The sequence below is a fragment of the Ornithorhynchus anatinus genome, chromosome 9 (assembly GCF_004115215.2).
Source record: "Ornithorhynchus anatinus isolate Pmale09 chromosome 9, mOrnAna1.pri.v4, whole genome shotgun sequence".
NCBI lineage: Eukaryota > Metazoa > Chordata > Mammalia > Monotremata > Ornithorhynchidae > Ornithorhynchus > Ornithorhynchus anatinus.
This window is the reverse complement of record NC_041736.1, coordinates 20581634-20594587: the sequence shown is the minus strand read 5'-3', so window position 1 is coordinate 20594587 and position 12954 is coordinate 20581634. Positions and strand designations below refer to the sequence as shown.

At 42.7% G+C, this 12954-nt stretch overlaps 1 protein-coding gene across 4 annotated transcripts in view; it reads left to right on the top strand.

Annotated features, from left to right (window-relative positions):
- The window catches only part of PDE11A (phosphodiesterase 11A), a 98314-nt gene that overhangs the window by 57466 nt on the left and 27894 nt on the right, over nt 1-12954 (top strand). For all 4 annotated transcript variants that reach the window (XM_007671281.3, XM_007671280.3, XM_029072583.2 and 1 more), the window contains exons 12-14: nt 1470-1579; nt 4935-5025; nt 9409-9509. In XM_007671281.3, the coding sequence (XP_007669471.1) occupies nt 1470-1579; nt 4935-5025; nt 9409-9509 (302 nt within the window). The remainder of the gene's footprint in view (nt 1-1469; nt 1580-4934; nt 5026-9408; nt 9510-12954) is intronic.

Here is a 12954-nt window from a genome sequence, read left to right as displayed (position 1 = left end):
TACTATGTGTGGAGCATGTATGTACTAAGCGCCTTGGAAGAGTTCAATATAAAACAATTAGCAGACAAGTTCCCTCCCATAAGGAGCTTCCAGTCTAGACAGGGAGACAGAATTAATATAAATAAGTTCAGGTATGTATAAAAACTCTGTGGGGCTGTGGGGGTTGGTGAACATCAAGTGTTCAAAGTGTACAGATCCAGGTGCGCAGATGATGCAGAGGGGAGAGAGACGTGGAAAAAAAGAGGGCTTAAATGAGGAGTGTACTAGATTAATCATTCAATTGTATTTAGATTATTCATAAAAAAAACAAGGAAAATATTTGGCACAGATTATCTAAATCAGAGGCTTTGTGCCAGGCACTGTACTAAGCACTGTGGTACATACAAGCTAATCAGGATGGACACAGTGAGTCCACAATGGGTACTCATTTGGTAGATGAGGGAACTGAGGCACGGTTAAGTGAATTGTCTTGCCCATGGTCAACACAGCTGACAAGGGGAGCAGGCAACTTTAGAACCCAGGTCCTCGTGACTCCCAGGCTCATACTCCATCCACTAGACCACACTGCTCCCACCTGTAGGCTGTACACCCACAGGCTTAGAAAATAAGCTTTGGATTTCCCACTTGTAGAATCTGGCACCTCTCCTAGGACCAAATTAAACTCTGACTCTCACTAAAAACCACTGTGAGCATGATTCCTCTCAGAGCTATGCCTCAGTCCCAGTCCTGACTTGGGCAGCTTATTCAAGACAAAGTCAGCAACATGAATACATCCAGTTGCTTACCATGAAAGCATGAGGAAATCGCAGCTAATCGAAATTTCATTATCATAGATCTGTTTCGACTGTCCCCAAGCAGAGTATATTTTTCAAGGAGTTTCCTGCCTGATTTAATCAGTGTTTCTTTGCAACAAATATTGAAACTGGAAAGAATAGACAGTCTTAGGCAGCTCCAGCATTACCATAAAAATATTATTTTTCTAATCTTGCTGCCCCTAAAAGCCAAGACTGTTAGCTCCTTCTGTTTCCATGGAATGTTCTCCAGGATACCCAAATCTAAACTCATATTTGTTGTTCTTGTTGTCTTATCACCATGGCAATCATTAAATGTGGATGCTATTGTTCAGGTCTCCTTTATTACCTTCCTTCAAAATCTACTAAAAATCCAGCCTCCTCTTAAATGGTAAATGATGTTATAAACTCTTCCCTCTTTCCCTGCTCCCTCCCCCCTCCTCCCTTGCCTGGATTTGGAGGCACTGGGAACTATGACAGGAAGGTAATTGATCACTGCAGGGATATTATGCTATTCCACTGGTCACCCAGCATACAATAGTTTATATGGGGCGGCAGTTAATCATTTGCTTAAATGATGGTGGTATAAAACCAAAGTTGATTGTCGCTGGCTGGACTACCTTGCCCATCCTTCCTGCTCCCAGGAGTTACAACTGTCATTTTTCCTCCTCTCTTCAGACAGCTGGGTTTCAGGAGATCTTGACTGAGGTCGAAATTTTAGCCGTGATTGTAGGCTGCCTCTGTCACGACCTGGACCACAGGGGAACGAACAACGCCTTCCAAGCCAAGTAAGTGTCCGAACTGTTGTTGTTTTTAATGCATTCGCCTTTCCATTCAGAGCAAAAGGTGGCCCGGGCTAAGGAGGAAAAGCCTTCCTTCATTTCTGGCACTCTAGACGGAGGCCACGCATTCTCAGGCGTGAGTGTCATGGGGGGACTATCCATCTTTATCATGCCCCATTCTTGTTTTAATTGCAAATCTGCCCTTTGGTGTCCCTCCGTTGATGCTGTCTGTCCCTGGTGAGCTCAGGCAGATAGAGGTCTTAGCTCTTTGAAAGACCTCCTCCTCCTCCTCCTTTTTCTCCTCCTCTTCTCTTCCTCCTCCTTCTCCTCTTTCTTCTCCTTCTCTTCCTCATCCTCCTCTTCCTTTCCACAGAACATTTGCATCCTTAGTGATTTCTAGGCTCCTTGTTGTCCTTGCGACTTCTGGTTTCAAAAATTGGATTTGGTAGTACCTAATCTTGTTCTTTGGGAAATTCCTGAAAGCCAGATTTGCCTTTTTCCATGACAGAATTTGAAATTTGCCTCTCCATATCCTCGGGTAATGCGGCACTGTCCTTGGCACTTGTGGGTGGAGAGAGCCGAACAAGGGTAATTACAATCCCTTCCTTCCACAGACTCACAATATAAGGAGAACAATACAAACAGCACTATGCATTCTCTCTCTCTGTTTCTGTCTCTCTCTTTCTCATTGCACACACACACACTTGAATTTTTTTTCCTACGAAGTCTGATCCCCGAACTGTTTACTTGTAGGTCTAAGCCTAAGACAACCCAAACAATGGTATGCTTCCGCAGTATCCTTGGTGTTGACAACTCTTTAAAAGACCATCTCCTAACATGGATCTTTCTCTGGCCATGGTAAACATTGATATTTAAGGAGCTGTAATAGGCTTTTTCACCTGCCCCCTAGACAGAGATCTCAGACCACCAGTCTTCAGCTGGAAAACAAAGTGCATATTGGCATTGTCTGGATTATTGAGGTGCCCAGGCAGTGGCAGATCTAAGGGGAAGATGATCAAAGGGGTGGTTGAGGGAGAGTCAAAAGTGTTGGGAGGAATTTCCCAGCTTCACAGGAATTCAGGAGACTGCACAACCGTTTAGAGCCCTCTCCAAGTGCATGTCCCTCCTGGGACCCCCTTCCCTTCGGTGACAGACCCCAAAATTGTGGGGAATGTCTTTCTCAAATTGTTGGTACGACCCTCCCTAGACATAAAGTAGGTTTCGAGGAATTATTCCAGTAATTTTTGTCCAAGGCCTCAGCCTGAAGCCAGTTTGCCCCCAAGCTTCAGAACCCACCATCCCATCCACACCCTCAGCAGAGTTGAACAACATAATTCCTGAATCCTCCTTCAAATATAAATATCAGCAAATGGGATTCGGAGAAAGCACACATCTCCAGGGACCGGGAAGTAGAAAATTAAAAATTCATGTTCTGCCCTAGCCCTTGGGAAGGATGGCTATTTGTACTGATGAGACCAGGAAAGATTTGAGTTGGTGAGCAAACTAAAAGACCATGCCCCACCTTGTCCTGATGATGAATACAGTTCCTACCCTTTAGCTAGTCTTCCTCCCTGTTTGGTCCTTTAGGAATTTTTTTTTGTTTTTCAGCTCCTTAAGTAAATTGTTGAAAGTACTATGCAAGATGATAAAATTCAACCCGAAGGATCGTGTTATCATTTGAATCAGAGAATTTAGGATTAATTTCTTGGGGGGGGTTATGATTTTTAAAATCCAGCATTTTCATATTCCACATTGAATTTTAAGGGTTGGATTAGGTGTGGTGAATGACCAGTCAGCCCATTATGGGAGCCACTCTTTGGCCCTTTGAAATTGCTCAGTTAAAACACACCTCCATCCTGTTTACTCCGGGGTTGGGGCTTCATCACCATGCCCTCTCTATTACAGCTGCCCCAGCTGATTAAATATCAGAACGGTGCAGCTTCATAGTCTATTCTCTTAGGAGACGCCTTCTATTCATTTGGAGCATAATCTCTTATACTCATTTCTTGGGAATGAAAACCCATCTTGTCGCTTTAGGCTGGGTCCCAGAAGTGAAATCCGGGCACACATTAATCTACAGTGACAGTTCAATCCCATTCCCCACCACTTCCCCCCACCATCCTCAATTTCATAATTACCGATCAGAGTTTTTCCTTCTTAAAATTTCTTCCTTAGAATTGTTTTAGCCAAGCTCATTGCCTTTCTAAAGCATCATAAATGCTGGAAATAGCCTGCGACCGAAAGTTGCACATCTTCTAGCGATGGCATCTTGGAGGAGCCCAGAGCTCAGGAAATACACCTTTTTTTCCCATGGTATTTGTTAAGCACTTACTATGTGCCAGGCATGGTACTAAACACTGGGGTAGATACAAGGTAATCAGGCTGGACATAGTGTTAAACCCCATTTTACAGATGAGGTAATTGAGGCACAGAAAAGTGGAGAAACTTGCCCAAGGTCACACAGAAGACAAGTGGCAGATTCAGGATTAGAACCCAGGTCCTCTGACTCCCAGGCCCACGCTCTATCCACTAGGCTACACTTCTGGAGGAACTGTGTTTTCGCTTACTCTCACACTCTGGGTTTTTTGATGTCTGTTCCTTTTCTGCCACAAAAATATAATCGTGAGATCTAGCCACATGTTAATTGTATTCCATACCAATAAACACAAAACAAAAAATGGTATTTGTAAAGAGCCTACTATGTTCCAAGCACTATGCTAAGGACTGGGATAGATATAAGATAATCGGGTCACGCACGGTACTTGTCCCACATGGGCTCACAGTTTAAGTAGGAAGGAGCACAGGTATCAAATTCTCTTGACTCCGATGAAGAAACTGAAACATAGTGAATAATAATTGAGGCATCAGTTAAGCGTTTACTGGGTGCCAGACATTGTACTAAGGGCTGGGGTAAATATAAGCTAATCAGTTTGGACACAGTCCATGTCCCACATGGGGTTCACAGTCAACCCCATTTTACAGATGAGAAAATCAACTGTGACCAACCCGATTAGCTTCTATCTACCCCAACGCTTAAGGCCCATGGGGTCTGCAAAAGTTCTGTCTCTGAACCATCTGCTAACTCTAGATTCCCTTTCCTCAGTAGGTCTCATTTATTTGTCCTCTTTATTCTCCTACCCCATTTTTTCTCTGTTCCATTCTAGCTAGTATCTGACTTTTGGTCTATCGATCCATTTTCCGATTTGAAATCCGGGAACCATAGAAACAGCCACATTAGCGTGTTTAGGTTTCTGACTTTTTTGCCAATAAATATGGTTCTGGTGCCCAAACTTGAATGCAAAGAATCCCGTTTCTAGGGGGAAAGATTGTAAGGCATTGATGTCTAATTATTTTCTTTCAGGAGTGGCTCTGCTTTGGCTCAACTTTATGGAACTTCCGCTACACTGGAGCATCACCATTTTAACCACGCCGTGATGATTCTTCAGAGTGAGGTATGAAGCAGCCCCGTATGGAAAGAGAAACAAGGAGGCAAAAGAGAAAACAGTGCCAGGCACTATAAACGTCAAGCACAACAACACAACACAAACAACACAATAAGGGATGACCATTTTGTGTGCCCAGTAATAACAATAATGTTGGTATTTGTTAAGTGCTTACTATGTGCTGAGCACTGTTCTAAGCGCTGGGTAGATACAAGGTAATCAGGCTGCCCCACCTGGGGCTCACAGTTCTAATCCCCATTTTCCAGATGAGGTAACTGAGGCACAGAGAAGTGAAGTGACTTGCCCAAGGTCCCACAGTGGATAAGTGGCAGAGCCGGGATTAGAACCCATGACCTCTGAGTCCCAAGCCCGGGCTCCTTCCACTGAGCCACCAGGACCTTAGATTCCCACACTGGCCTTAATGCTACACACCCACTCCTAGGCGAATTTCACCATCACCTGTGTCTTCTTCGAATACGAAAGATAACGGCATATGAAGTGACCAGCTTTCCATTCACCCTCTAAACAGGAGGCAAGTGCCTTCTATTTAAACCCTTTTTCTGTTTCTTTCAAGGGACTGAGTTGGTGGGAAGATATTTTTAGTGACGTGGCTCAGAGAAGCAGCATGGCTCAGTGGAAAGAGCCCGGGCTTTGGAGTAAGAGGTCATGGGTTCGAATCCCGGCTGTGCCACTTGTCAGCTGTGTGACTGTGGGCAAGTCACGTAACTTCTCTGTGCCTCAGTTACCTCATCTGTAAAATGGGATTAAGACTGTGAGCCCCACGTGGGACAACCTGATTCTCCTATGTCTACCCCAGCGCTTAGAACAGTGCTCTGCACATAGTAAGTGCTTAACAAATACCAACATTATTAACATTATTATTATCATATGTGTCTCAAGCAGTGTTCTAAGCCCTGGGGTAGATACAAGTTAATCAGGCTGGACAAAGTTTCTGTCTCAAATGGGGTTCCCTTTCTAAGTAGGAGGAAAACAGGTTTTGAATCCCCATTTTGCAGTTGAGGAAAGTGAGGCACAGAGAAATGAAGTGACTCACCCAAGGTCACACAGCAGGCAACTGTGAGAAGCTATGAGGGCAGTCTTTTATTCAGGACATTCTGAAATGAATATAAAAATGTAATATAGAAATTTAATTTAGTTGAATCAAAGTCATAAGTTGGGTAGACTATGATTCTCTGCCAAGCTTGTGTCCTGAGCTATCCTGGGGAGATTTTTATTTAATCTCTGGTTTAAATTCTGGAGCTTGAGTTTGGGAAGTGGCATGGACTAGTGGAAAGAGCCCAGGGCCTGGAAATCAGAGGACCTGGGTGCTAACCCTGCCTCTGCCACTTGTCTGCTGTGTGACCATAGACAAGTCATTTCACTTCCTTGTCCTTTTGTTTCCTCATCTGTAATATGAGCATGAAAGCTGTGAGCCCCTTGTGGGACAGGGACTGTATCCAACCTGATTACCTTGTAATCAGTACCTCCAGTGCTTTGAACAGTGGTTGGCACATAGAAAATGTTCAACAAATACCATAATTATTATTAGTATAGTAGTCAGAGATTGTAGTTGCCAGCAGGGGTAAACGATCAGTAGGGAATCCAGTTGAAGTGAGGCTCAGAGCCAAAGCAATCTGCCTTCTCTCTCCTTTTGACATAAGACAGGGCTCCTTCATATTTAGAGTGTTGAGTTTTTGACACTTTTGCCTAAACTCCCAGCTGGCTGAGTCTGGGCAGAGCTGCCAGGAAGGTGCCTGTTTAATTTTCTGCAAGCACACGGGCTTTGTGAGGCCAGCAAGGGATCATCTGTTTCCCATTATCTGTCAGTTCTCCAACAGTGCCATTAATTATTATTATTATCGCCATTAAGGTCCCGCTTCCCTGGAACAGCATCGTTAAACGTTTTTGTTGTTGTTTACTGCTGCCTGGCCTGAAAAGGCACCCCCTTTCCGGAGGTCACAAAGCCCTCCAGCCCACGAAGAGTCACCCAGAACCCCCTACTCCCCCAGGCTGCAGCATAAAGTCTCAATGTCTAGTCATTGTACTTCCTCAGCATCTAAGGACTTCCCAAAAATCAGATCCTCATCTTCCACAGAGCAGAATCATTTAGAAGGAAAATCCCAGAGCCAGAAACCTTTATTTTTGAATGCAGGAGGAGGCAAGAAATGGGGAGAGGTGGAAATGAAGAGAATTGAGTGGACAGACTGTAAATTCCATGAGGGCAGGGATCACGTCTTCCAACTCTATTGTGTTGTTCTCTCCCAACCACTTAGTAAAGTGCTCTGCACACAGTAACAGCTCAGTAAATACCATTGGTTGATTGAGTGATTAAGGAACAGGTGCCAAATTTCAGTGCTGACCCCGTATAATCTTCAAACTTAACATGTGCAGAATTCCTTATCGTCCCACCCAAACGCTTTCCTCCCCTGGACTTTCCCATCACTGTAGACAGCACCACCATCCTCCCAGTCTCACAAGCCTGTAACCTGAGTGCTATCCAAGACTCATCTCCCTCATCCAGCCCACATTTCAGTGTCACCAAATCCTGTCAGTTCAACCTTAACAACATCCCTAAAACCTGCCTTGTCCTCTCCATCCAAATTGCTACCATGTTAATCCAAGCATGTATCCTCTCCTGCCTATCCTCTCCCTACCCCTTGACCTCCCTACTGCCTGTCTCTCCTCACTCCAATCCGTACTTCATTCTGCTACCTGGATTATTTTGCCACAGAAATGTTCAATCCAAGTTTCCCCACTCCTCAAGAACCTCCAGTGGTTGCCCATCCACCTCCGCATTAAACAGGAACTCCTCATCATTGGCTTTAAAGCACCCAATCACCTTACCTCAATCATTTCCTACTATACCCTACTCCACACACTTTGCTTCTCTCTCTCAACCCCGACCTCTTGCCCACGTCCTGCCTCTAGCCTGGAATGTTTTTCCTCGTCATATCCAACAGACAATCACTCTCCCCACCTTCAAAATATTACTAAAATCACATTTCCTCCCAGAGGCCTTCCCTGACTAAGCCTATGTTTTCTCTTCTCCCACTCCCTTCTGTATCACCCTTGCACTTGGATTTGCACCCTTTAGTCACCCCTCCCTCAGCTCCACAGCACTCCGTACATATCCGTTCATTTATATTAATGTCTCTTCCCCCCACCGAGAACGTAAACTTGTCGTGGGCAGGGAATGTGGCTATCAACCCTGTTAGAGTATACTCTCCCAAGTGCTTAGTACAGTACTCTGCACAAGGTAAACATTTAATAAACACAACTGATTGATTGATTGATAATCCCTTTAGCTTTATAAGGCCTGCTCTTTTAACACTTTTTCCTGGCCTCCCACCCTTTCTCTAGCAAGAAGAAGAGTATTAGAGGGCTGAATTCTTTCAGGTCACTAGGATGCTTCCAGGTAGGGTAGGCTTACAGAACAGAGAAGCACAATTTGCTTGAGGTGACAAGGACCAAGAAGAGAGACAACCTTCTCTCTAATTTATCGTGACAATTTTTCTGTCTGTGGAAAGGTCCTACTGGTGCTAACTGTCATTTCCCATGATTTCCGATATGCTCACTGTAGTATCTGGTTAGCATTCTAACACCAGCACTCTCTTAGCTATTCTCCACCCGAAGAAGATTCTGGATGGGTTCACTTAAAATTATTAATACCGCATCCAATTCCAGGGAAAATGAACATGAATAAACCATTCTTTGCACATCAGGAGATCATTTCTCAAGGCATAATTTGCTCACTGATGCTCTGATGTTACTCAGTGGAGCAATTGTCTGCCCTTGGGAAGTTGTCCATTTCCAAAGATTTGGCCCAAATATGGCCAGAGAATTTTGGATAGTATTTTACACGAGGTATTTCTGCTAAAAGATGGTTCATTTAGACCCATCTTCCTAACCCAACTAACTTTTGTTCCAATTGAAAATACGTATTTCAACAGCAAACGTTTCTGAAATGGAAGCAATTGTTTAAACTGTTGCCACAAGAGATGTTTGGTTTGGGGGCCATAAGGATTACCCATATTTTGCAAGTACTTTTCCACCGAGTGCTTTCGATGGAAGATTGCCATGGAGTGAATTGCTGACCACACTAGATACATTTCCAAGATATCTCCTTTGCAAAAATATATGGGTAGATGAAGCCGAAAATGTTGGCATCATATTTGCCAATGTAGGTTAGGTCTGCATTTATGTACTGTTTCACTTCTATTTAACAAGATCAAAGTTCTTCTATGACCAAGTCACCAGCATTTTTTAAGTGGTTAAACTGTGTCTTATAAATCAGCTTCTGCAAGAAAAGCAAAGTCAACACACAGTGGCTTGAAAACCTTGAAAAAGCTGTTGAATTTCAGCTCTTTAAAGCCTCTCCCTTTCTCGTTTCAGGGGCACAACATCTTTGCTAAGTTGTCCTCCAAAGACTATAGTGACCTTATGCAGCTTCTGAAGCAGTCAATATTAGCAACGGACCTGACTCTATACTTTGAGTAAGTATTGACATTTATTCCATTTGATAAATGAACAGCTACAATCTTATTCTCTCATGAATCAGTGATACCATAATGTGGGGGCCATTTCCCCCCTCTAAAATCCAAACAGTAATCCTCAGTTAAATAGAGGAAGACAGTCTGGGGCTTTTATTTATGATTTTTCAAACACATGAATAAAACTTCATCTGAACTTGAAAGCATAATTTCCATTGACAAAACCTATTAGAAACTTGACTGAGTCTCCAGATGCATCTCTCTGATACTCTGTGATCCCTACCCAAACATAAAGGAGCCATCGGTGAGAGGGATTTTGGGTGCTATTAAAATAATATCCTTTTTGATGTTATTGCCAAGCATTTTTTTCGAGTTAGATCAACAAAAATATGTCAGCGGTAAAAGGGTATAAGTATTTATTGGGGCAAAGTTAAACTGGATTCAGAGTGCTACCCAGCTCTCACAAATCAGTTACTTTGCATTATCCCTATTTGCATAGGTAGTCAGTCTTCTGTGGCTGAAGAGTATCTGTCCCTTTTTGATTTGGAATATAGTCTTTGTCTCAAGAGGGTAGAGAGTTACTTGTGCAGTATCTGCCCTCTTTGATTCTTGTTCATAGCTTCAGAAAGTGCTGAATCCCAGCTGAAAACTGGGAGCCAGTTTCAGAGGAGAAACCTGAATGACACAATGCCATCAAGAAGGGAGTGACTCTCATAGAACATGCCCCACATGAAAAGAGGGATAAGGAGGCGAAAGAGAAAACAAGCGTCAAGTGATACAAACATTGAAGCCCAACAAGTGGCAAGCATTTTTTGTGCTCACTGTGGCCGGGACTGTGGATCCCTCACGGTCCTCTCCTGCTACCAATGTACTCATGGGTGTCTGCTGTATGACCTTGGGCAAATCATTTAACTACCTTGTGCCTCAGTTACCTCATCTGCAAAATGGGGATTAAGTCTGTGAGGCCCATGTGGGACAGGGACTACGTCCAACCTGATTACCTTGTATCTATTCCAGTGTTTAGAACAGTTCTTGGCACATAGTAACTGATTAAGAAATACTGCAGTTATCCTCTAGACTGTAAACTCACTGTGGGCAGGTGGTGTGTCTATTGTTGTATTGTAACTCTCTCAAGTGCTTAGCTCAGTTCTCTGCACATGGTAAGCTCTCAATAAATATGACTGATTTACTGGCTGACAGAATTTCATGATGGTGGTGTCTTCTTTGAATTTGGACAACTATTTAGTTAGCATTTATTGCAACTTGTTGATTTATAGACTTTGACCAGGACTTTGCAAAGTATCACAGAGTACCAGCAGGCAGACTTGGGCTCAACACTTGCTCAAACTATTCACCAAGCAAAGAGAGAGGTAGACGAGTGAACAGGTCATCTACTGGCAAAGCCCAGTGTTTCATGGGAAGCAGTTTCACTTCTGGACAGTGTAAGCCTTTGTCCACTAGCATCTAGGTAACATTTTCCTGCATGTTTTTTTGTTTTTATTTACTGGTTTTGAGCTTGCAGGGGAATAGATTATTCTTCTTGAAGTAAATATTGAAGTGGTGGTTGCAAGCCAAGTTTCCAGGAGACGGCAGGCAAAAAAAAAATCGTGTACAGTCTATTAATCAGCCTGTATTAAAAATGTGCCAAAGTCCTGCCTGGTTGTTGGAAAACAATCAACATAGTTTGCTGTGACTGATTTTCTCATTACTGTGTTCCTATTTGAGGGCTGCAATCTCTGATAATGTGCCAACTCTCAAAGGGCTCAGATTTTTCCTTTATTTAGGGTTTATGTTGTTGTCTCAGAATAGCTTATTGTCTGAGGATTCATCTGGCAATCAGACAGTGCATTATGTTGTCACAATATTTTGGCCTTGTGGGGTGTTAGGGAGGGAGGTCGAAAAGCAAAGCATTATGCTAGTGCTTTGGCTTCATACATCAAATCACGGACTGCGATGATTATTAAATCTTTATGTAATACTTAATTGTATGCCAAGTTCTTTATAATCGGTTGTACTAGTTATTCCTCCCAATGGCCCTGTTCTACAGATAAAGAAATGAAGCCATATGAAATCATCCAGTGTCTTGAGAAGCCCGAAGACTTTAAAAAGTAAATAAATATTGCAAGCCTAGATAAAACGTGTATCCAAGAACAGCAGCAAACAGATAAACAGACAAACAAAAAAAAAAAACCTAAGTAGAAACCTGGCCTGACTAACTTGGCAAAGTAAAAGAACTCCTCAGAGGAAGAAAAAGTCATCTTTTACGAATGGAAATCTTACCAGGTGAGGAGAACCGGCAAGCCATAACAAATGATAGAACAGGTGCAAATAGAAAATCAAGTGGGCCACCAAAAGCAAATACTAAAAGATTCTTCATTCCTAGAAAATCTCCATCGACTACAGAAAAAGACAGCATGGTTTCTTTAAGGGAAAATAATGGCTCACTAATCCATTAGACTTCTTTTAAGGGGTTAGTGATTGAATAGGGTGGAAACTGGAAACTAGTGGACATAATATATTTAGATTTTTCAGAAAGCTTTTGTCCAGAATCAAATTCAAAATTTAAAAAAAAGTTAAATTAAATTTAAAAGAAAAAGAGCATTCCTGAGTTTGGAAAGAATGATTTGTCATTCATTTGAGATGGGAATAAATTTCTGGAAGTTGTCATATACCTAAGAAAAAGTGGTAGATGAGTTTCAATGTAAGCAAGCTTAAATTGCTGCATTTAAGGGAAGATAATCCAGACTAGAAGGGGATGGACTTGGCCTATTTCTCCCACTTCAGGAAAGAGAACATTGCCATCAGCAGCATCAATCGTGTTTACTAATTAGCTACTGTGTACTAAGCACCTGGATGAGAATAAACACGTGTATCCTATACAGTTCTCCACTATTGTTGCCTCAGAGAGATTCTGTGAGTCTAATATACTCATGGCACATAGCAATGGCACAAAGAAAACAACAATGGTAATCTTCCCAATTTAAGGGAGATTGATTAAAAGAATCCTCATCTCACTGTCATGAAGCCTAGATGAAAGACAGTGTGGCCGATTGAAAAAGCATGGGTCTGGGAGTCAGAGAACCTGGGTTTTAATCCCGGCTCTGCCAAATGCTTGCTGTGTGAACTTGGGCAAGTCACTTAACTTCCCTGTGCCTCAGTTTCCTCAACTGTAAAATGGGATTAAATCCTACTCCTTCCTACTTTGACTGTGAGCCCCATGTGGGACAGGAACAGTGTCCTCCCTCATAAACTTGTATCTACCCCAGCAATTAGAACAGTGCTTGACACTTAGTAAGTGCTTAACAAATACCATAAAACAAAATAACAAACAAATGCACATACACGTCCTTGAAATCATTTATTTGTCCATGATGTCTAGGTGGTCACTTAGTACAGAGCTCTGCATACAGAAAGTGCTCAATAAATTCTACTGACTGTTGAATTTTTA